This window comes from Ovis canadensis, chromosome 12 (assembly GCF_042477335.2).
Source record: "Ovis canadensis isolate MfBH-ARS-UI-01 breed Bighorn chromosome 12, ARS-UI_OviCan_v2, whole genome shotgun sequence".
Classification (NCBI taxonomy): domain Eukaryota; kingdom Metazoa; phylum Chordata; class Mammalia; order Artiodactyla; family Bovidae; genus Ovis; species Ovis canadensis.
In genome coordinates, this window is record NC_091256.1 from 60255001 (window position 1) to 60277078 (window position 22078).

The 22078-nt window shown below is 55.3% G+C and overlaps 1 protein-coding gene and 2 long non-coding RNA genes across 7 annotated transcripts in view; 2 read left to right on the plus strand and 1 right to left on the minus strand.

Annotated features, from left to right (window-relative positions):
* The window catches only part of PRDM16 (PR/SET domain 16), a 338117-nt gene that overhangs the window by 55279 nt on the left and 260760 nt on the right, over positions 1-22078 (minus strand). For 4 of the 5 annotated variants that reach the window (XM_069544868.1, XM_069544867.1, XM_069544866.1 and 1 more), the window contains exon 4: positions 559-693. In XM_069544868.1, coding sequence (XP_069400969.1) covers positions 559-693 — 135 coding nt within the window. Of the gene's footprint in view, positions 1-558; positions 694-929; positions 1105-22078 lie in introns of those variants that run through there. The other variant, XM_069544869.1, reaches the window with a different exon arrangement.
* Positions 514-8313, plus strand: LOC138416115 (uncharacterized). The gene is made up of 2 exons (XR_011247547.1): positions 514-902; positions 6558-8313. It is a non-coding gene; the product is annotated as an uncharacterized lncRNA (long non-coding RNA).
* On the plus strand, positions 17203-18034 carry LOC138416114 (uncharacterized). The gene is made up of 2 exons (XR_011247546.1): positions 17203-17541; positions 17625-18034. It is a non-coding gene; the product is annotated as an uncharacterized lncRNA (long non-coding RNA).

Sequence of the window (22078 nt, forward strand, 5' to 3'; positions counted from 1 at the left end):
GACCGTGCAGCTCAGGAAAAACATCAATTGGCTTCCAGCAGGGCCAGGATTTGTGCAAAACGTGGCTGGTCACTTCTGCAGGCTGGCTATGCTGTCGCAGCGATTCCGGGGACCTCTGGGTAGCTGGGGTCTCGCCTCAGCCTTCCAGATGGCAAGTGTGGAACCCTTCCAGGCAGCTGGGATGAACAGCCATCCAGACACGACTCTCAAGCAGAGGGATCTGGTCCTCCACTTCTCTCACATGGGTGACATTTGTCGGAACGTGGACCCTGTGGTTTCGGTCCCTGCCTGCTCCTGGCCACGTTTCTTCCCATAAACCATCATGTTTCGGCTCTCAGGCCCCATCAGCCCCAGGCGAGGCCATGGCACAAAGGCATTCGTGGGGTGTCACCAAGTTCCCGGAAACTCGGCACTGGCCAAGTGTCAAGTAGCCCTCCCCGCCCCCGCTGCAGGATGGGCTTGGCAGAGGCGCGGTTAACCCTTCACCTCGGCGCCCCCATTCCCGTCCTCCTCAGTACCAAGGCCCCGAGGAGAAGGCTCCATGCGAGCCGGACCTACCTGCTCGTTGATCTGACACATGGTGAGGTTCTGGTCGTCACAGGAGCATGCCACGCGGATGTACTTGAGCCAGCTGCCAGCCCCGGCCTGCTGAGCATCCACGCAGAGCTTCCCGCTGTCCAGGTCCTCGGAGATCTGCCGGGCAAGAGAGAGAACCAAGAAAGCTCAGAGGCATCCTGTGTGCTAGAGCCGACGCACTCCGTGTTTGCCCAGCGAGAGAAGTCACCGCTTCCTCAGAGGAGGAAGGCCGTTCAGCCACTGGACATTAGCCGACCCTCCGGGCATCGGCGAGGCACTCGGCCCACCCATAATCAAAAGCCTCCGGGAGGGGGCCCAGTGCAGAGGTAGGAGGATGGCCCTGTCTTTCTCACCGAGTAGATCACTGCCCTGGCAGAGCCATAAAAGTGCCACTGGGGCTGCAAAAACTCCCCAGCGAGCCGCCCCACATGTGAGAAAGCAGAGGCCGCTGTGTCCGAGAGCAGAGCCCTCTGCTGAGAGCACGGGGTGTGGGCTGGAGATGAGCGATCTCGAAGGTGAAGGTGTGGTTGGGGTGTGGCTGCAGGTGCATCTCTGTGCACGTGCCTGTGCGCACGCGTGTGTGCCTGTGTGCGCATGTGTGCAAGCGTGCGTGCGTGTTCACAGCAGCCTGCAAGAAGGAGAACCGTTGGGTTTTCTTAAAAGTGGAAGTTTCCACCTGACACTGGGGGCTTGCAGACGCCCTGCCTGCAGAGGCCCCGTGGGTCCGACCTGCGTTAGGTACTTTGTTGTTGCTGTGCTCTCTGAACATGATTCTGACAGGCAGGGTGCTTCTCCTGCACGTGCACCTCCGAGCAGGCCATCTCCCAGAAGACCTGACTGCTGGCCCTGCTGAGGGGTGCCTCCCTGAAGTGGGAACTGTAGGCAGAGTCCCTCCCATCTGCTCTATCAGTGCCTGCTCAGAGATCCAGAGCTGTGGAGCCCGGTGGCACTGTGGGCGAGCTTCCTGGGCAGCTGGGCTGAGAGGCTAGGAGGGGAGGGGGTGGGGCTGAGGACACCACTACACTGAGGACCGGAAGTATATGTTCTGATGGGCAGGGATGTCTAGCTGGGCAAGGGGTATCCAGGTGGGCAGGATAATTCAGGTGGGTAGGATTGTCCAGGTTGCCAGGGGTGTCCAGGTGGGCAGGGGTGTCCAGGTGGGCAGAATAATTCATTTGGGCAGGATTGTCTAGGTGGGCAGGATTGTCTAGGTGGGCAGGATTGTTCAGGTGGGCAGGGGTGTCCAGGTAGGCACAGATGTCCAGGTGGGCATGTGTCCAGGTTGGCAAGAGTGTCCAGGTGGGCAGGACTGTTCAGGTGGGCAGGACTGTTCAGGTGGGCAAGTGTTTCCAGGTGGGTAGGTGTGTCCAAGTTGGCAAGGGTGTCCAGGTGGTCAGGATTATTCAGGTGGGCAAGTGTGTCCAGGTAGGCAGGGATGTTTAGGTGGGTAGAGGTGTCCAGGTAGGCAAGGGTATCCAGGTGGGCAGGTGCATTCAGGTGGGTGGGCAGATGTGTTCAGGTGGGCAGATGTGATAGGAGCAGGTGTCAGAAGGACCCAGTAAAGTCAGGGCAGGGGACAAACTGAGGAGGCTAAATATAGGTGCCACAGCCTATAGATTCCCTGGGGTCTCCCCAGTGCCATCTGATGAACAGGTAAGGACCCGGGAAGGGAAGGAGGCTGCCCCTGAGGCCTGAGAAGCCCATTTCTGGCCAGAGAATCAGGACACTTTACAAACAGCTCAGATGCCTCCCAAACGTCCATGGACACTTTCTAAATGACCAAGGGTCCTGCCCAGCCAGTGAGTCAGCAAGGTTTCGGGAGGTGGCCGCTTTGCTGTGGCAGGCCCAGAACATGCCTGCAGTCCTTGTGTGTGACCACACCCCACCCCCTGGAGCCCATGGCAGCCGCCCTGTCACAACGAGTCTCCGAGCAGCTGCTGAGCTGACCTGGACGGGGCTGTGAGTCCAGAGGCCTCCACTCTGATGATTCTCCATTTTGGAGACTTTAAGCGAATGGGCCTCATTCTGAAAGAAAGGTGAGAGCCCAGAGAGCCTGGGACAGTGTGGCTGCAGGGGTGAAGGGCCACGCTCTGCTCTTGGCCACACCAGGAGGTCACTGTGGGCTCGAGGAGGGAGTCCAGGCCACAGGGAGAGGCCCCGCCCCCAGCACTAATGCCTCTCGTCGGCCCCTCCTCTTACCTCCCACCCCAACTGCAGGAAACCCACAAGAGACCCACCAAGCAAAGCTGTGGTTAGTGGCACCTCCACTCGGCGAGGCGCCCGCCACCTCCCTGCATCACAGGGAGGAAGGGGGGCCGGGTGGCCAAGGGCCAGGGACCCCCCACCCCACTCCTCCCTACTCTGTCCCTGTGACCCTCATCCAGCATCTTCACAGCTGGGTGTGGCCGGGTGGGGGCTGGCCAACTCTCTCTGTCTGTTTCTCTCAGTCTCCCTCACCACCCTGCGAATGGGCCTCAGTCTGGGTCCACGGTCCAGTGGCCCACGGTCCAGTCTGGGATATGCAGAGATGGTAAATGACACTGTGAGCCATTGCAACCATCGTGTGCGCACCCCTGTGTCTCCTGTCACCCCCGGGATGGTGCTTGACCCTTCATTTCTCAAAGGACTTATGGGGGGTGGGACAGAGAAGCCCAGAAGGCCAGATCAAGGACAGCCCATTGACTCTTGGTTCTAGCAGATTCTGCACCACTGTAAGACGGCTGGACGATCCCAGGTTCATCCCCCAGCCCCATACCCATGCCCTGCCTGAGTGTGGGAGCAGGTCCACACCTCTGCCTGCACACCTGTGGGCATGCGCACAGCCCTGCGGCCACCCAGACAATCCAGTGCATCCCTAGTGGGGCACGGCATGACCCTCCCTCCTACTCAGCCCCTCTCAGTCCTCCCAGAGCAGGCATCTCTCCTCCACGTGATGGCCCACATTCACCAAACATCCACAGGCCTCTCAAGTGTGTCTGAACACGGACACAGCCAGTGGCTCACCTGCGTGGACACTGTTGCAGGGCCTCCAGCCTGTCTCCATCCTTCTTGGGTGCAGGGCCCAGAGCTCAGAGGCAATAAATACTCCAGGTCCCCTGCCCAGCTCCTGGTGTGTCTTCCCTGTGTGGTCAGCAGCCCCTCTTGGGAAACTTCCCTGGTTCCCAAGCTCAACCACTTGGACGACCACAGGGTGGCTATCACTTCCTGAAAACCTCTGAAGGTCCAGGGATCCCTTCTCCCTCGTGAGCACCCCAGGTGGTTTTCTGGGGTGACAGAGGAGGTCTTGGTTAACTTCTTCCTCCCAAAGAGAATAAACCCTTCCTCCCTGAGAGGTAGCAGGGGAGGCTGACCTTTCCTCCAGGGAGGCACAAGAAACCCTGGTGTTGGGTCCCCAAAGCGGCAATGCAGGACCAGGTTGGGTAGTGTGGGTCTTAGAGGCCTTAACCCTGTCGCCAGGACCCTGTCTCAGTCTTATCTCTGTGGGGCACACTAGGGCACACCTGGGCACACCTGGATGATGGACCAGGAGGACAGAAGTCTGATCTGGAAGCTGCTGCTTTTCTGCTTCGGACCAGAGAGATGTTCCTAGGAGTGGCCCCAGCTCAGGCCTCAGGCCAGGTGGGCAGGAGGCTGTAGGCCTGGCTTCTTGTTTGGGGCCCTGGTGGGCTGTGCCGTTTCTGACTCCAGATGGGGAGAAATGGGCAGTGATGTTCATCTCCCCTTGGCCTCCTTTCCTTCTGTCTCTGCCCTTCTCTCCTCACAGCCATGGATGTGGCCTCCAGGACGCTCGTATTACTACATGAGTGGGCTGAGGTCTCTCTCTGAGCCAGCACTGCCCCCTGCTCACCACTGCGGACCTCCTGGGTGGAGGCTGGCAGAGGCCCCCTGGAGCAGGGCATCCCCCAGCCCAGGCCCCCCCATCTTCATTGCATGCTGTCTGGAGTCAGAGAGGGGGTCTCCCTGTCTGCTCTGGGACCCAGCAAGCAGGCCCAAGTGGCCACAGGTCCCCTCTCCTGCCTCTTTCGGAATAAGACCTTCCAGGGCCCATAAGGACAGGTCAAGGTCCAGCTCAGCAGGGCCTGAGGCCTGGTTTGTTCTGTGTAAGGGCCTTGTCTCAGGAGGCCAATACTGGTAGAAATGGACAGAGAAGTAGTGGGTGACATTAGAGCCCATGGCCCAGGCTGCAAGCTCGGTTCATGAATGAGGGAGGGTCAGCCACCCCCTACTCCCAAATCTCCTAGGGCGACATTGGCAGGCAGTGGCCTAGAGGCTGCTACGGCCTCAGGCGGGGTCTCTCTGCAGATCTGAGGTCTGGACCCCCTGCCTGATGGCACTCAAAGCCTGACTCTGGGCTGCTCGGGGCTGAGCCTTGGGGGCCCCGGAACCTCCAAAGAAAGCTGCCCTCCTGCCCACTTTCCCCCACTGGCCTCCCCACCCCTTATCCCCCCACCAGCTTCCCCAGCTCGTAAATCACCCCCACCAGCAAGGCCGAGTATGAAGCAAAGGCATGGAAAAATTCTTAACCTTGACAATTTTTTTTGCACATCATTTGAGGTTTCTTGCACTTTGAATCTGTGGGCTCGCTGCTGGGCCTGTTCCCTCACGTTTAATGGGCCCGTCCGGGGTGTGCATGCCAGCGGGGATGCGGACATGTCTGTAGTCAGCTGTCTAATGGGTTCTGAGCAGCCAGGAAGGAGCAGGCCTGGGAGTCCGGCCCCTCAGCTCCATGTCCTGCTACTGCAACTCGGCGCAGAAGAGGCCTGAGCCCAGTGCTGGGACCAGTGGTAGGTCTCATCCTTCTCATCCAGACACCTTCTTGAGCTGATTCAGAGCCACACATCCAGCCACCAAGCTGTGCAGTCTGTCCTGCCCACAGGCACTCGCATGTGCACATGTGCACGCACACACGTGCACACACACATGCCAGGATTTATGGCATCCACGAGTAGCTGGAACAGAAAGTCCATTCTTGTGATGGAAGGAGGTGGGGGAAAGGCTTTCTGAAAACACCTCTGCTGGGTGCGGACGTGGAGCCTGGATGAGCTCGTAAATCCTCCGTCCTGACTCTCATTATGGGCTCGGTGGTGACATGACCAAGCACTGGCGGGACAGGGTCACCCGGCTGCCCAGGAGATAGGAGTCCTGGGGGCGGGTCACTGGGCCCCACCTGCTCAGGCTGAGAGGAAGGCAGTGGTGGAGCGGGGGAGAAGGAGGGGGAAGGGGGAAAGGAGGGCGTGCTTCCAGGGGGAGCAGGTAACTCATGGACACTGTTCCTCCAAGACAGACACCAGCCTGTCTCCTAAGCCCATGAAGGGGGTGGGGTAGAGAGAGCCAGTGTCCACGGGCTTGTGCTTGGAAGGAGCCATGTGGGGCTCCTAGGGCATGGCTGCTGACTGTGGTCTCCGTGGGACAGTTCCAGGGCAGTGGGGCATGCGTGGTGGGGGATAAGAGCCAGAGGGTCTTGGTCTCAGGGTCCCAACAGCACAGCCCAGAATGGGGGTTCTGTAGAGGAAGCTGGTGCCTGGGAGGGGGACCATGATGGTACAGCAGCAGGTCGCAGGGGCCAGGGGGCCAGACTCCCAGGCCCTCTCCTTCCTGGCTGCTCAGAACCCATTAGGCAGCTGCCCCAGGCCCCTGCCTAGGGAGCTGCTCCTGTTAGTGGGGGGCAGAGCCTCTCCACTGAGAGCCAGACCCCAGCAACCACACTCTCTGTTTTCAGGGTCCACAGATGCCTGCAAAGACCAGACCAGGAATCAGTGACATACCCAAATGCTAGGTGACACCCCCAGGATTCTCAGAGCCTTTCCCCTCAAAATCCTGACCTCCAGGTGCCACAGTGCTTCCTCAGGTTCACAGACCACCTCCCACAAAATGCCCCAGTACTCTGTGCTGCCACATGCCTGGGCTCTCCTCTCTCCTCCTTCCCTTCCATCTGATTCTTAGTTTATTTCTCCTTTTTTTTTCCTTTCCCTCCTCAGCAGGGTCCTGCACAACTCTCCCAGCAGTGTCTGTGTGCATCTCAGAAAACTGGAGAGTAAATGGAGCATCCTGTAGTGGGCATCGCCGAGCATCGCCTGGCCTAGAGCACGACTTACACTCCTGGTCTCGCCAACAGAGCCCGAGGGACAAGAAGAGGGGCTTCAGTGAAGGCAGGGCTGTGCAGGCTGTTCTGAGAGTCCCTGGCCCTTGGTGTGCCCAGAGGGCTCCTGCTGAGTCGGGTGTTTGGGGGCTTAGCTTCCTCCTTGCACGTTCCGTCCTTCACGGCAGGCTGTGTCAGTGGCCATAGCTCATGGTCCTGACCCATCAGAAATGAACAGGAAAATTGAGGATTGAAACCAGTGCCCTTAAGTCTGCTGGGAAATCAATGAATGAGAGGCTCACTCAGACACAGAAGCCCCTCAGGGTGATTGGCAACTGGAGGGGTCCCCTGAAACCTCAGACCAGGAGCTGAGATGCCCCTACAGGCAGGCCATGGGGTGGGCAAGGAACCTCACGAGGGGAAGAGTGCCCCGTCACTGTGGCAATTCAAGGAGGTCTCAGTGGTCATCCCTCTAGGGTGCTCCAGAGGGAGGCAGACTCTCTGATCATAGTTACCTTTCCAGGCTAGACATTATAAACTCGGAATGTGACAACACAGGGGTTATCTGGGCTCCTGCTTCGGTTTCCTCTTTGAAACTAGATAGCCTCTTTCTTGTTTTCTATAGAGACCTAGGGCTCCTTGCAAGCACTCACACTGTAAGAACACTTGGCTTGTCCTTGCTAGCTCTGTGAAGACATCCCAAACAGAGCCCCATGCCCATAGCTATGCCACGCTCAAGGGCACAGGTGCTGCGGGGAAGCAGCTTTGGCCACGGATGGCAGTGGGTGTCTGCTGCCTCTTTGGCTCTTGGCATCTGCTCATCTGTTCTTCAGAAATATGCTGGGTCAGGGTGGGGGCATGCCCACTACAGGATGACGAGGTTGCTGGTCAGAAGCAGGGCCCCCTCCTGGGTCTGCCAGGTGGGTAAGAAGCCCAGACTCCAGGGCAGTCAGGAGTCTTCCATAGGCTGCCTGGGGCTCCCGAGTGAAAAACCAGCCCTGGTAGTGGGTAGGAGAGGGGCCCTCAGCAAACAGGCTCCATCTTGGGTGTCTCCCTTCAAATATCCCTCTGATCACAACATTCACTGCCGCACTATTCACAACAGCCAGGACACGAAAGCAGCCTAAGCACCCACTGAAAGAGGGATGGGTAAACATGCGGTTCACATACACAATGGAATATTACCCAGTCATAAAAGGGACGAAATAATGCCATTTGCAGCGACGTAGATGGACCTAGAGAGAGTCATACTGAGTAAAATAGGTCAGAGACAGACAAGTTTCATATGATATTACTTATATGTGGAATCTAAAAAAAAACAGTACAAATGAGCCTGTTTATAAAACAGAAACAGTCACAGACTTAGAAAGCAAACTTACGGTTACCAGGGGGGAAGACAGGGGAGGGGTAAATTAGGAGTGTGAAATTAACAAATACACTATATATATATAGTGTATATATATATATACACTATATATAAAATAGATAACTCATAAGGACCTATTGTATAGCAAAGGGAAATATGCTCAATACCTTATAATAACCTGTATGAATAAAGAAGCTAGAAAGAGTGGATCTATGAATATGCATAACTGATTCACCTTGCTGTACTGTAGAAACTAACAGAACATTGTCAATCAACTATATTCCAATAAAAATTAATTAAAAAAGGGTCCCTCTGCCCACCTGTATGGGGTCTCTCCTGTCAATATCTGGAGTTTTGGGGCTGTCCCCAGAGAGAAAGCCCTGGTCACTGCAGGGAGACCTAGGTTGACTGCAGCTCTCAGCAGGAGGGGGCCCGCCTCATAGACCCAGGCCAGCGGTTGAGCCTGGGGGCTCGAGGGGAGGCTTCCTGGGCCCCTCCCCTCATGGGGTGGTGGGGAGCTGTGGTCACTTGAGAGGGCACCTTTGCCCAGAGGCTCTATCTTCAGTGCAATGCTGGTAGCACATGGTGGCACAAGAATTCTGTGGCCTTTCTTGGGCACTTCTTTCTTTCTTAAAGTTTTTTTTTTTTTGATGTGGACCAATTTTGAAGTCTTTATTGAATTTGTTACAATAGTACTTCTGTTTTACATTTTGATTTTTTGTCCACAAGGAATGTGGGATCTTGCTTCCCTGGTGGCTCAGTGGTAAAGAATCATCTTCCAGTGCAGAAGATGAGGGTTCCATCCCTCGGTTGGGATGATACCTTGAAGAAGCCAGTGGCAACCCACTCCAGTTTTCCTGCTTGGGAAATCCCATGGACAGAGGAGCCTGGTGGGCTGCAGTCCATGGAGCTGCATAGAGTTGGACACGACTTAGCAACTAAACAACAACGTGTGGGATCTTATCTCCCCAACCAGGGATTGAACCCGATGTCGAAGTCCCAAGCACTGGACTGCCAGGGAAGTCCCCTTTCTGGGGCATTTCTTACGAGCACTGAGATGGCATTTCGGTGGCTGTGTGGACAGCAGGGTCAAAGTAAGAACCTCAGGCTGAGCCTGAACCACCCAAATGGGGCTGACACCTGCAGAGCTCGGACCGGCTCCCAGCCTCACTTTAACTCCATCCCAAGGAGATGGCTGGTGTCTGGAGGGAGGTTCCCTCTCTCCAGATGGGCTCCTGCGGAGGTTTCTGACTCTAATAACCCAGGTGTGGCCCTTTCCTCCTTCATCCCCCTGCCCTGGCACCATAGCTGGGGACCCAGGAATGCCTCGTGGGGCCCCCCACGTGGTCATCCTGCAGATGTTAGTTGCTCACTCTTTGCAACCGCATGGACTGCAGCCCGCCAGACTCCCCTGTCCATGGGATTCTCCAGGCAAGAATACTTCAGTGGATTGCCTTTCCCTTCTCCAGGGGATCTTCCTGACCCAGGGATCGAACCCGGGCCTCTGGCATTGCAGGCAGATTCTTTACCATCTGAGCCACCGGGGAAGCCCTCAAGACAAACACCAGCATGCAAGGCCCAGTCTCATGGGGGCTCCCATGAGGCTGGAGGCTCTGCTCCTTGTGGAGTGAAAACGTTCACCTTGAGTCCAGCCAACAGCAGCTGGACCTGGGGGCTGGGCAGGTAGTTTGGTTCTCAGTGAGGGGCAGAATCCTGAGCAGCCGTTCTGGGGCCAACACCTGGGACGGTTTGGACAGGTAATGGCTACAGGGACAGAGAAGACCCTCGAAATCCTGGCCTGGCTTGTTAACCACCTCCACTCCAGCTAGCGAGCTCCACGCCCACCCCTGTCCTGGCCCCACAGCAGGCTGCAGGCTCCCTGGGCTGCCGTGGTTAAATCGCTAACAACCCAGACACTTTTTCAAACCCTGATTTGACTTGAAGCTGGGTTGGGAGCAGAAGTCTCTGAGCCTGAAGTCTGCACATGACCACAGACTCAGCTGTGACATTCTGAAGTGACACCCTTGCGTTTGATTCTTGATCATAAAAAAGATTGGAAAAAAAAAAAAGCCCAAACACCCCAAACCAAAGGCTTGCGGCAGCATCCTTGTGAGGGGCAAGGCAGGAGCCCAGGGGCTGCCCACAGGAAGCGGTTTCTCTGTCGTTGAGTTGATGCGAGGCCCCCGGGAGGTGTCACATTCATAACCTTTCTCTGGCCACACTGATGGTGACAAACTGCAGAGCTTGTGAACGGGGCTCCCCCGCCTACCCACTAGCAGGTGCAGGAGGAATTCCCACAATGGCTAAGCTGCTGTACATTAGGGGCGGGGGCTTCCCAAAATAGCAAGCATGCTCCCTGAGGCCTGGGGGTGGGGTGGGGTGGGGCTGCCTGGACCTTTTCTTTGCTGGACACAAGCCCCAGTGTGGGAGCCAAGTGTCAGGCTGAGGAGCCCCCAGGGATGCCCAGGACCTCCTCACTTCACTTTCTGACCCTAGCATAGCACTGTGCTCCCTCCAGCCCACAACCTCAGCCCCTCTCAGATGACCCCGTCATCATGGACAATAGCCGACATGGGCTGCACCGGGGGTACTGTCCAGATGCAGCTTTCAGAGAAGCGGACACACAGGGCTGAGAAAGGCTCAGGCTTCTCCCCCTTCCTCTTAGACATCCTCCTCATCTCTGGAAGTCAGTGATGTGCAGAGGCTGCTCCAGGGCTCTCTCCACCCACCCTTGGTCAGGAGGGGGCGACTACAGACTGCTGACGTCACCCCCACCGCTGGTCGCTGCTAAGTCTCACTACCAGGTTACTAGAAGCTCCTCTCCCTGCTGGGGAGCCTCTGTTGTAGCCACATTTGTAGATGAGAAAGCTGAGCACAGAGGAGTGAAGTAACCAGCCTAATGCTGAACAGCTGGAAAGGGGCAGACCAGCTGGACACTGCACACTGGCTGCCTGTCTTGCCCATTTTGTGACCTGTGGGAACCATATATCCTGGCCAGTCCTGCCCTTTTCACCTCTGCTCTACCAGAGGATGGTGGCCAAGAGCAACTGAAGCTTCCCAACTCACCAAGGACCAGTGTTCACATGGGGCTTACTGAACAAGTCCATGGAAGGATAGATGGTGGGTGGATGAGTGGATGAATGAATGGGTAGATGGTGGGATAGATGGATGATCAGATGGTTGGATAGAAGGATGTATGAGTGGATGGATGGATGGATGAGGGAGTAGTTGGATGAATGGATGGATGGATGAGGGAGCAGCTGGATAAATGGAAATGGATGGATGGATCAGCAAATAGTTGGATGAATGGATGGTTGGGTGAATGGATAGATGGAGGGATGGATAGTTGGATAGATGGATGACCAGATAGTTGGCTAGATGGATGTTTGAGTGGGTGATTGGATGAAAGAATGGATGGATGAGGGGATAATTGGATGGATGGTTGGATGGATGGATGAGTGAATGGATGAATGGCTGGTTGGATGGATGAATGAGGTACAGAGTACTTCTAGCCTACTCAGACACTTCTGGCTTTCTCCAACTCCCAAGGTGAGCCAGAAGGAAATACTCTGCTGAGAGACATAAAAGTAGAAGAACACAGGGACACCTCTTGCAGGAAAAATGCCCTGATCATTCAGGGTGGACCCCTCTGAGGGGCTCTCACAGCACCTGCCTCATCATAGTAAGGACGATGATAGACCGTGGCTGTCCTGCCCACACAATTTCTTTCTCCTCCCCTGCACAATGAGGGCTTTGAAGGTCTCATCTGCCTGATTCCCATGGCCAGGGACAGTGGGTGCTCAATAAATGTTTGGGTGACAAAGAATGGGTAGGTGCCTTAAGACAACTGAGAATGTCCCCCAATATTCCAAGGGTCCAAGGGTCTTTCTTTCCTCGTGTCCCCTTGTCACATTCGGGACCCTTTACCTTCTCATTCCTCCATGGATTCTGCTAAAGGGCATACAGACTCTCCTTTCAGTCTCTCTCCCTCTCTGGAAATCAGAGTTGCAATCTATCCTGGAATCCAGCTTTACAGCATGTCTGTCCTGCACACAGTGTCACAGTGTAATCTCCCCTGAGGTCAATTTGGCAATATCCTATTCCCAGGGCAGAGGCTGGGCTGGCCTGTCCATCTCAGCACCCTGTATGCACACGTGGAAGGTTTGACGGCAGCTGGGACGCATTGAACCAGGTTATATTGTGACTCAGTGGCCAGCCCCCCACTGCTGACTCAGTCTCTCAGGGCCCATCCTTCTTCCTTCTCCAGGGGATTCAACCATCTAGAGAAGCTCCATGACTCGTTGCCTCTGAATCAGGCCTCATGTTCTGAGATCAGCTCCTGCAAATAGCTCGAAATTCAACCGGCCAGCTCTCAGCAAATACCTTGCTAAGCCCATCACAAGCACTGCTCATCGACAGACAAAAATGGCCACAGGCAAGAGCTTCTGGTGAAGTGTCTGGATGCCCATTTAGAGGCTAGCTCCAGCTTCCTCCCGAGCAGCCAGGTATCACAGGTGAGAGTGCTGGCTGACCCCAAGCTTTACAGGGAGAGGAGGCGTGTTTCCCTCTGAACACTTTGTTGTAATGGCTCCACTTCCTAGGATTCAGCTGTCATCTAGTTGGCTGAGTAGGGAGGGGTCCCGGGGCCCTGGAACTGGAACCCGATGGGCTCCTCCTTTCTCTGGCCCCCAATCCTCCCGGCACATCGGCAGTGGAATGTTAAGAGCCTGAGACTGCGATGCTAGTTTTCTAGATCCTGTGATCTCCTGTATTCCCTGGTTCTCATGCACCATCATCCCACCGAGAGGCCGATAGAGATGCTCCCTGATGGACCTTGAGCCTCATGCCAGCCCTGCCCTCGGATGAGAGCCCAGCCCGAGATGTTGCCCTGGGAACCCAAAGCCAGCTTCCTTCCCAAGCTGTGGGCACACTGGGTCAGACCAGCAAATTTGGAAATGATTCATAGACAGAGGTGCGGCGAAGTCAGTCTTGAATGACAAATGGAGCCAATTAAATTCAATCGCTCTCCCCCTCTCCCTGTGTTCCAGCCAGTTTCTACAGCCAGTCACCTTTGACAAAATATATTAAAGGAATTAAGAGTATGTCCCCCACAATGATATTACCTGGACCCCTTTCAAGTCCACACCAGCCAAGTGCAAACATCTATTCAAGCCCAGGAAATAGAATTGAAACGGTTTATTAAAAATCTAATCATCAGCATTCATATGACACAAATGGTTCTGAACGGCACCCACCAACCCTACAGCCTCTTCAGGGGCAGCACAATGCCGCCGATTACCCAGAATTTAAACGGGGGTGTTTAAGAGCCTCGGAACATTCTAATCGGAATCTTTCTTGTGGATTCCGCTATTGTGTTTTTCTCTTTGGAGAGAGGCAAGGATGGGAGGGCACATTTCTCTCTTCCCTTGAGTGAGCTGCGTATGACTTATTCTGGCAGATCTGTTTCTATTGACGTCGTCAGGACCCGAATAAAACCCATGGAAAAAGGGAACACGCTGCTCTGCTTAATTAAAGTGAAGCAGCTCACCCGGCTGCTGTCCTGAGTCGGGACCCCTGCCCCCCACTCCCCCGGTTTCCCGATTGGACTGGAGCTCTCTTAAGACGAGGGGCTGCGTGTGTGCAGAGACGGTTCCTTCCTACCCCGGAGTGGAAGCAGCTGGGGGCTCTGTGTGTGGGGAAGAGGGGGTTGGTGGTCTCCTCTGCATTTTGGCTCCCTGGATCTCTGGCTTCTGCACAGCTGTGGGCAGAGAACGGTTTGCTCTGAAATCTTCCTAGCCAGCTCTGGGCACCCAGAGCTTGATCATGAATCTCCAGGGCCCAAGACGCCCCCAGATGTCCATCAGGTGAAGGTGCAGGAGCCTGGAATTGGGTGTGACTGAGAAGGAAATGGCAACCCGCTCCAGCATTCTTGCTTGAAGAATCCCATGCACGGGGGAGCCTGGTGGGCTGTCGTCTCTGAGGTTGCACAGAGTTGGACACGACTGAAGCGACTTAGCAGCAACAGTAGCAACCTGAGCTGGGAACTGTGTCCTGGAGCCTGGCAGAACTGCTCCACATGGTGACTACTGGCTCGTGTGGGCATCTGACTCTACGAGGCATGTTTGGGGCTGCTCCAGGCAGAGAGGCAGTGCTTGCTGAGGCCAGGGAGGGCAGGAATGTTCACCCAGCTGGTGGTTTTCCTAAGTATCACCAGCTCCTGCCCTCTGCTGGGGTCCAAGCTCTTTTCTAGAAGGTTCCTTGCCTTTGTGGGGAGTCTCAGCCTTTGGGGAGGTCAGATGGAAAACATCCTTCATCTCTTATTTTCCAAACATCTATTACTTTACTTTTATTTTAAATTCCTTTTGTTTAGTCTTCCTCTCCAAATGATGACTATTTAAAAATGATCTTTTAAGGAAAAATAACCTCTTTGATTCTTTCCCAAGTGCCTTGTTTTTAATGACAAATGTTTTTTCCTATTTAAATACTTAATTTAAAAAAAAATGTAATGAAAAACGTAACTGAATTGAAACTGAATTTAAATTAAGTTGAACTGAATTTAAAATAAGTATACTCACTTTCCGCTCCAACAATTCTGTCATATCAACTATGAATTATGAAAAATAAACCCATAAATGTAATTATTTCATTTTTAAAGATGACTTTTAAAATTTAATATTTTTTCCTAGCCTCACCACGTGGCAGGTGGGATCTTAGTTCCTCAACCAGGGAGCAGATCTGTATTGGAAGCTCAGAGTCTTAACCACTGGACTGCCAGGGAATTTCCTAAATGTAATTACTTTAATATGCATGACAACTTCCACTTTTGTCAGTATTTTACATTTATGTGTATTTTCTAGGGTGGAAGCAGAAATCCTCTCTGAAGACACTGTCTCCTTAAAATCTTGCGGTGCACATTGGAGGCCCAGTCCATATCTGACACATAGAGTTAGAATACAGGCCTGTGGGATTTGGCATCTCACTGGTACAGGACAGGGACCAAGGTGCATTTGAAAGTGAACCTCTAGCTTGCTTTGCCCGGGGTCCACTGTCACCCTGTCCCCAAAGCACGTGGGTGTGACTCCTCACAGAGGCAGCTCTACGGCCCATGCTCAAGACCCGGGAGAACACCCACCAGGTGAGGTTTTTCTGCAGAGGCCGGTGATGGAGAAATTTCTGGATTCCCAAGGGACTCAGATCCTAGGCTGTTTGCATGACCAGTCTGCTTGCAGACAGCAACCTGGTTTCCTTTTGAGGGTTGGGGGTGTGTGTCTCTCCCACCTTGCGAAGGGCCCTCTCACTCGAGGTTGGCTCATTTTCCTCCAGCAACTTGAGTCAGATGGGTTTTTCTCCTTTTTGTGTGTTTGAGCAGAAGAGGATCCATTTAGGTCTGATTTTCATCTCGCGTGGGTTCTGGAGGGCTGTCCATTCACGGGGACCTCAGAGAATAACTGGTCTCTTTAGGGGGCCGGTAGGTGGAGACAGAGCCCTGAGACCAGGGCAGCGTTGGGCTGCACGTGTGTTTCTGGGCCTCGGACATGTGGGTGTGGCTCTTGGCGAGGTGCTGGGCTGGCGGCCCATCAGGTCCCAGCTTCTTCTGGAAAGCCATGTGGTTGTTTGGAAGTCAGGCTGGTGGTCAGCCGAGAAGGAGCTTCTCCCGTGTTCCCACCCTCTGGGCACCAGCTGGGTTCTCTGCTGGTGGAGACCCGCACGAATCACAGCTGCCACGAAACCCACATGCACAACCTCCCGCCACTGGAAAAGGTGAGGCAACCCCTCCCTGTGACAGCTAGACCTCCAAGCCGTGGGAAACCCTCTGCTCGTCTGAGGGCAAACACCCGGAGATGCCTGCTTCTTCTTAAACAGGTCAACATCTCAAAAACAAAGCAGAACAAAATAAAACACGCCGGTGCCACCCCCCACCCCACCCCCCACAGGCCACAAAGTTCCCTTTGTGCCCCAGGAGGCTGGGCTGGACCCGACTGGGTGTTCGAAGACACGCTCAGAGCTTTGTATTATGCAATAGGACAGTAACCACACATTCTAATAAAATAATAAACTAAATAATAATAAACATTTGACCCAGAGGAAAGATCTTTCACGAGACGCCCTAATCACTTTTCTGCTCCGACCTCAGTTTTTTCTGGACTGGCTCCAGCGAGCCCGGGGTGGTGCGACAGCCTTTTTCTTGGAGGGAACAAAAGGTCTTTTTTAGTCCTAAGGGCTGTCAAGTTTATCCAAATATTCTCAGCTTACTACTAGCCCCTTTCTGAATTGATATTTCCAATAAAAGGACACTTTGTATCTTTAAGCCGCACGGCCCCCCGAGCGAGGATGCGGAGGGCAGGGAAGCCCGCTGTGAAGCCCCGTCGGCCACTTCCTCAGAGACGGACGGGAAAAAGGCGGCCCCGGTGTGATGGGGTGGGAGTGGGCTGGGAACAGGGGTCCAGGCTGTGTGCCAACCGATGGAGGAGCAGGGAACCCACACGGGGCCCCTGTACTGCACCCCAAGCCTAAAGTGTGGCCATGGCCCCTCCTGCTTTGGTTCTGGTTTTGGCCAAGCCTGTCTAGTCTGTGATGGGCTGCCAAGCATGTTGAGTTGAGAGCGCGCTCAGTGCTGGAGGGAGAGAGTTCGTCCCAGCCGGGCTGAGCCGTGCTAGGCCAGGCCTGTGTTACTGGCAGTCGGCTCCCTGGCCTTCATGACAGGCAAGGGCTGTTCTTAACACCGGCCAGCTCCTCCCCATCTGCCAGACCCCTTCCACTAGGCAGCCTCGGAACCCATCCTGTGTGTGCGTGCTTGCGTGTGAGTGCATTTGTGTGCCCATGAGTATGCACGTACAGTGCACATGTATGCATGCACACGTGAGTGCACGTGTGTGCATGTGAGTGCATGTGTATGCAAGGGCACATGAGAGCGTGTGCACAAAGCAGTGTGCACCCCGACGCGCATGCACACCCTTCCGAGTGGTCTCCGCAGCCCCACAAAGGGCACTTCCTTCCCCCAGCCTCCTCCAAACGGCTCTGATTAGCGTTAATGATAATTCTCATTAATCACCTTGGGCTGCTGCAGATGGAAACGCGGCTGTGGCAAGGTGACAGGAGCCACTTAGGCGGTATTTACGACTTGCGAGCGCAGCTGCAGCCAGGGCCCTGACACCTCTGGCCTGCGGCTGACATCAGGGCTGACATTTGGGGTTGCTGGCTGCCCGGCACAGGGATGCCCCCAGCCCGGGGCCCCTCCTCCTACACGGGGTGGCGGCTCCCTTTCAGGCTGATGGTGAAGGGAGGGGCCTTCAGGGTGTGAGCAGCCTGCTCCCGGAGCCGAGGAGGAAGAAGCAGGAGGGACACTTGTATCTGCCAGGAGCCCCCTCCTTCCTTCCCAAGCAGAGCACCCGCTTCCTCTCCCTGACCTCCTGGTGGGGGTCAGCTGCTCTGGTCTGTGTCCCCGTGGAGCTCGGCGGAGACTGGCCCCGCCCAGCAGTGCGTCTGTATCTGCTCCACTTCTGATTCTCGTCAGCACACAGTAAGCACTGGGGGGCTGAGTGTGGGGTGGGAGGAGTTGCGCCCCCTTCCTGGGAACCTGACCAGAGCTCTGCTCCCCCCCAGCAGCCATCCCATGTCCTCAGCTTGTTGCCGAGCCCGGGGGACCTTGCAATGCAAAATCGCACATTGACAGACCACACAGAACCCACCGTCTGCTTCCAGAAGACACCTCCTTGCCTGCATAGCCCTGTCCACCAGGAGCCCCCTTTCTGAGAGGCACCCAGTTTATTCTGGGGACCCCTACACATTTCCTGCTGTCTCTCTTTTATCTCTACTTGCAGCCCTGCCCTGGGGAATTCTCCAAGGGTTCAGACGGCAGCAGCACAGGTGTGGGAAGAACCCGGCTTGTAAAGGATCGGCTGCCCTAAAACACTCACTTCCCTAAGAGGCAATAAAAGTGTCTTCCTCGGGGATTGAAGGTGGGGCTTGGCCCCACATGTCAGCGTCCCCTGGCCTGACCATGATAATTAAAACTGTGCTGTGGCTCTGGTTTCTATAAGGCCCACTTGTCCCCCTGGGCAGCTGGGGGAGGGGGGAATAATTGCCCAGGCAGCAAATAACTATGTTGCCATCAGCCTGGTTTAATTTTGCCCTGGCACCAGGGAGCCACGTGCAGGGGCACAGGGTCATTACCAGGCTGTTGCTGGGGGAAGGGGAGGCAGTGGTGGCCCCAGGCAGTGACATTTTTGTTGTAGACATTTTTGTTAAGGTCTGGGCTGAAATGGAGAAGCGGCCATCCCTGGGACCTCTAGAAAGTGCTGGCTGGGTGGGCGTGGCTGACAGATGAGGGGCTCTGACCCATTGTGCTAACCCAGGCCCTTTGAGGCTGCAGCATCCATTGCCAGGCCTGCTCAGGTTCCTCTTACGTGGTCAAGCTGAGCTCTGCGAGGCTGCTCTGCAGGGCTACTCGGTCCAGGAATCTCCCACGAGTCATTAGACCACCTGCACCCCAGCCAGACCTCACACTGGGAAGAAAAACTCCTAAAGCACATGAACTCCCACGCCACAGAGAGAACAGAGTGGGTGTGGGGTGGGTCGGACCGCTATGCCCTTCCAGAAGCCCACCTGAAGCTCTCCCATAGAGCTGGCTGGTGGCAGCGGCCAGCTTGGGGAGTATCACCTGGACCGTCTTCTGGGAGCTTCAATGCCTATGGCCACCTGCAGCCTAAATCATGTGTCCTGCCCCAGAAAGAAGATCAAGGAACTTGTTCGCATTTCCAAAGACCTCCAGGGATGACTGCAGTGGGCGGTGTGATTCGGGCCCTTCTGGTTGCGAACCTGACAGCACATGCTCTTAGTTGAGTGGTGTTTCCTGGGGGTAGGGATGGTGCCAGTCTGGAATCTGTTTTCTCTTGGAGGGGTTTTCCCTCCTCCATTCCCCCCTTCTTCTTCCTCTTCCCCTTCTTTCTCCTCTTCCTCCTTCACCCCAGCTCCTCCCCCACCCCTTCCTTCTCCTCATCTTTTCTCTTCCTCAGAAGGATTTTGTTCCCCAAATCAAGCTTCCTGACCATCTCCTCGGGGTGTCTCTAATCACTTCCTGCCACACGAGGGCTTGTTTGGAAGATGGCTTTTTATGGGGTCGGCTAGGGGGGCTTATTAAAGACTTTAATCTTATGAACTCCAGGCTGGGTCACACTCTCAGGAATGAAGACCTCTGTGAATGACACTTAAGGCCCCGCCCCGGGAAAAATCTAATTGCTTCACCAAGGAGTGAAGCTTCCTCCTGTGAGGCCTATGGTGTGTTTCAGAGCCTCGCCTGGACTCCTCTACTCTGAGCTGTCCCGGGCTGCCAACCCAGAGGTTCCTTCTGCAGTGGGAGGAATTCCCCACAGATGAAGCCTCACCTCAGACATTTAATTAAGGACGACGCGGCATGTCTAGTTCATGTAGGTGGTTAAACTAGTTGTCAAAGGAGAACAACAGACGGCAATTAATCGGACGCCAGCCCAGAGGGTGGGCAGCCCCTTCAACACAGATGGTGTCAGGAGAGCGTGGCGGCCTTGCGTCTCAGGGGCAGGTTGGTGGCACCCGCCTTTGGTGCCTGACCCAGCAAAGTTTAGAGGCCCGTCTCCTCCCGGAGAGCTCTACGAGGGGGCCCTTCACTGGTTCCTGAAAAATGAGGCTGCAAGTTGTGGAATCTTCAAGGGCCTGCTTTCCAGAGGGTTCTGAACACAGTTCTGTTCCTTAGAAAGATCTCTATGTTTATACTGATTCATTCATCTATCTTGTTTAGTCACTAAGTCGTGTCTGGCTCTCTGTGACTCCATGGACTGCAGTATGCCAAGCTTCCCTGTTCTTCACTGTCTCCCTGAGTTTGCTCAAGCTCATGTCCATTGAGTCGATGATGCCATCCAACCATTTTGTCCTCTGCCACCCCCTTCTCCTCTTACCCTCAACCTTTCCCAGCATCACATCTATTTTAAATCATGCCCTCAATGCCCTCTGCAACCCAAAGTGAGGCTGTGTTTGCAGTCACATTTCCAGAAGTGACCCCGGGCTGGTCTTCTGGTGGCTGCCCAGCCCCTGTGCTGTGTCCCTGCCTTCGTGCCAGCCCCCGTCTCCTCCTCTCCAGGGAGCCTGCTGCCCACCTGCACAGTGATGTCTTCTATTAGCTTCCCTCTTCCCGCAGAAACCACGATGAGCTGGAGGACACCGTGCCTTCTTCCCCGGTCTCAGAGAAGGGACTCCCAGGTACCCTGTGCACAGGGTGGGCGAGCCCTACATCACCACATCCCCTTGGTTACAGCATTTCCAGATAAGATTGAGATCCACACAACAAAGGCTGGGAGGGGAGTGGCTTTTGCTAAGAGAGAGAGGGTAGGGCCATGAGAGAAAAATAAAGCCACATCGGACCCTCTGAGAACAGTCTGCCTGGAGGCGGGACTGAGTCCCCAGGGGGTGCCTTCCTTTGCCTCCGCATCAGTGTCCTGGGGCTCACTGGGCAGCGGCAGAAGGCCACTTGGGCTCGTCTCCGAAAGCCCAGGACACATTCTGTCCTTGTTCCTGCCTCTGAGGAAGCTGGGGTTCAGCAATTGTTCTGCTCAGATGAACTTCAGGGTTGCACCTAGTGAGGTTTGGACACCCCCTAGGCAAGTGCGCAACCCTGCTCCACAGTTCTCTCTCTCAGCACTTTTCTTTCCTTGGCTAATGATTTTCCTGGGTGACACACAGCCTAGGCAGGGTTGCTCTGCGTAGTTGAAGGAGGGACCCCCCCAACTGCCCACGACATTGGAGAAGTTCTGGGGAACCACACCCTGTGCCAGCTCTGGTCCCACAAGGCACCATTGTCCGCAGAGTCTCTGCCTCCATCCACTCAACCTCTGGGCATGGGTGCGGGTGGGGGGTGTGGGCTGAAGTGAATCTGTGGGGAGGGGCCCTGCAGGGTAAAACAGATGATGGTTCAAGGGCAGGGGCTTCTGAATGGGCGTCCGTGGTCCTGTCTACCCACCGGGTCAGAGTTGAAATGTGGGACGAGGAACACTCTCTGCAAACCGACCCCATGTGAACGAGATCTTTACCGTAGCTTGGAGGCGCCCTGTTTTGCAGATACTGCCCTGCTTATTGTCAGTGTCTTTGCTCGATTGCTCAGAAGCAACTGCTGGAGAAAAAGGACATGACCAGAACCCCACAGGGGGACAGCACCTGTACATCTGGTGCCGTTTTTGTAACTTCCCATGGACGTTCCACTTTGGAAATGTGGAACAGCTTGGTCCACAGAGGACCTGGGAGGGGTGAGGCTCTGAGGCCATCACCTGTTGCCATTCCAGGGCAGTCTCTCCTCCCATCGTAGCCCCTGTCCTGTGGCCCTGCTGAGGTCTTCCTCCCGCCATTCCCACAGAACCCGGTGGCCAGAGTGCCCAAGCCGCATCTTGTGCAGAAAGTGAACCCTTCTGAAGCCAAGGTGGCTACATGGCGGTGGGTGCCCTCTCCAGCTCAGGGCCAACCTGCCTCTGCTGGGAGCTGATTCCCAGTCCAGGAGCCCAAAGGACAGGGACATAGGAGCCACCACGACCCAGGTGAAAGCCCCCCACTCAGCTGTTCTCGGCCTCCGCTTCCCACTGAGGACCTGTGCCCGCTGGACAGGGGCCTGCCCACCGCAGGGCACGGTGACCCAGTCCCTGAATGGAGAGAGGGGCTCAGGGTCTGGAAGGACTGGCTGCTTCGAGAAGTGACCAGCCACCAGTGCCTGCAAGTCCGTCAAGCAGTATCCCCCTGGATGCATGTCCCAGGTCCCCCCACATCTGGTCATCATTATGATGCCATGTCCCAGACGACGAGATAAAAGATGCGTTTGATCCAAGTATGTGACAGTTAGGGACAAGGGCCCATGGGCCTGCCAACAGGAACGCTTGGCGTTACTTTTGCCTGTTGCTTCTTACTGGCCGTCGAGTCGCCAAAAGGGCCCTATTGCACCCGGCAGGCTGGCAGCCTGCTTAACTGAGTCTTGTCTGTGTCTTCAGGGGCCACCTGGCTGCACGAGGTCGCGGTGACAAAAGCACACACATATGCCTCGGTTT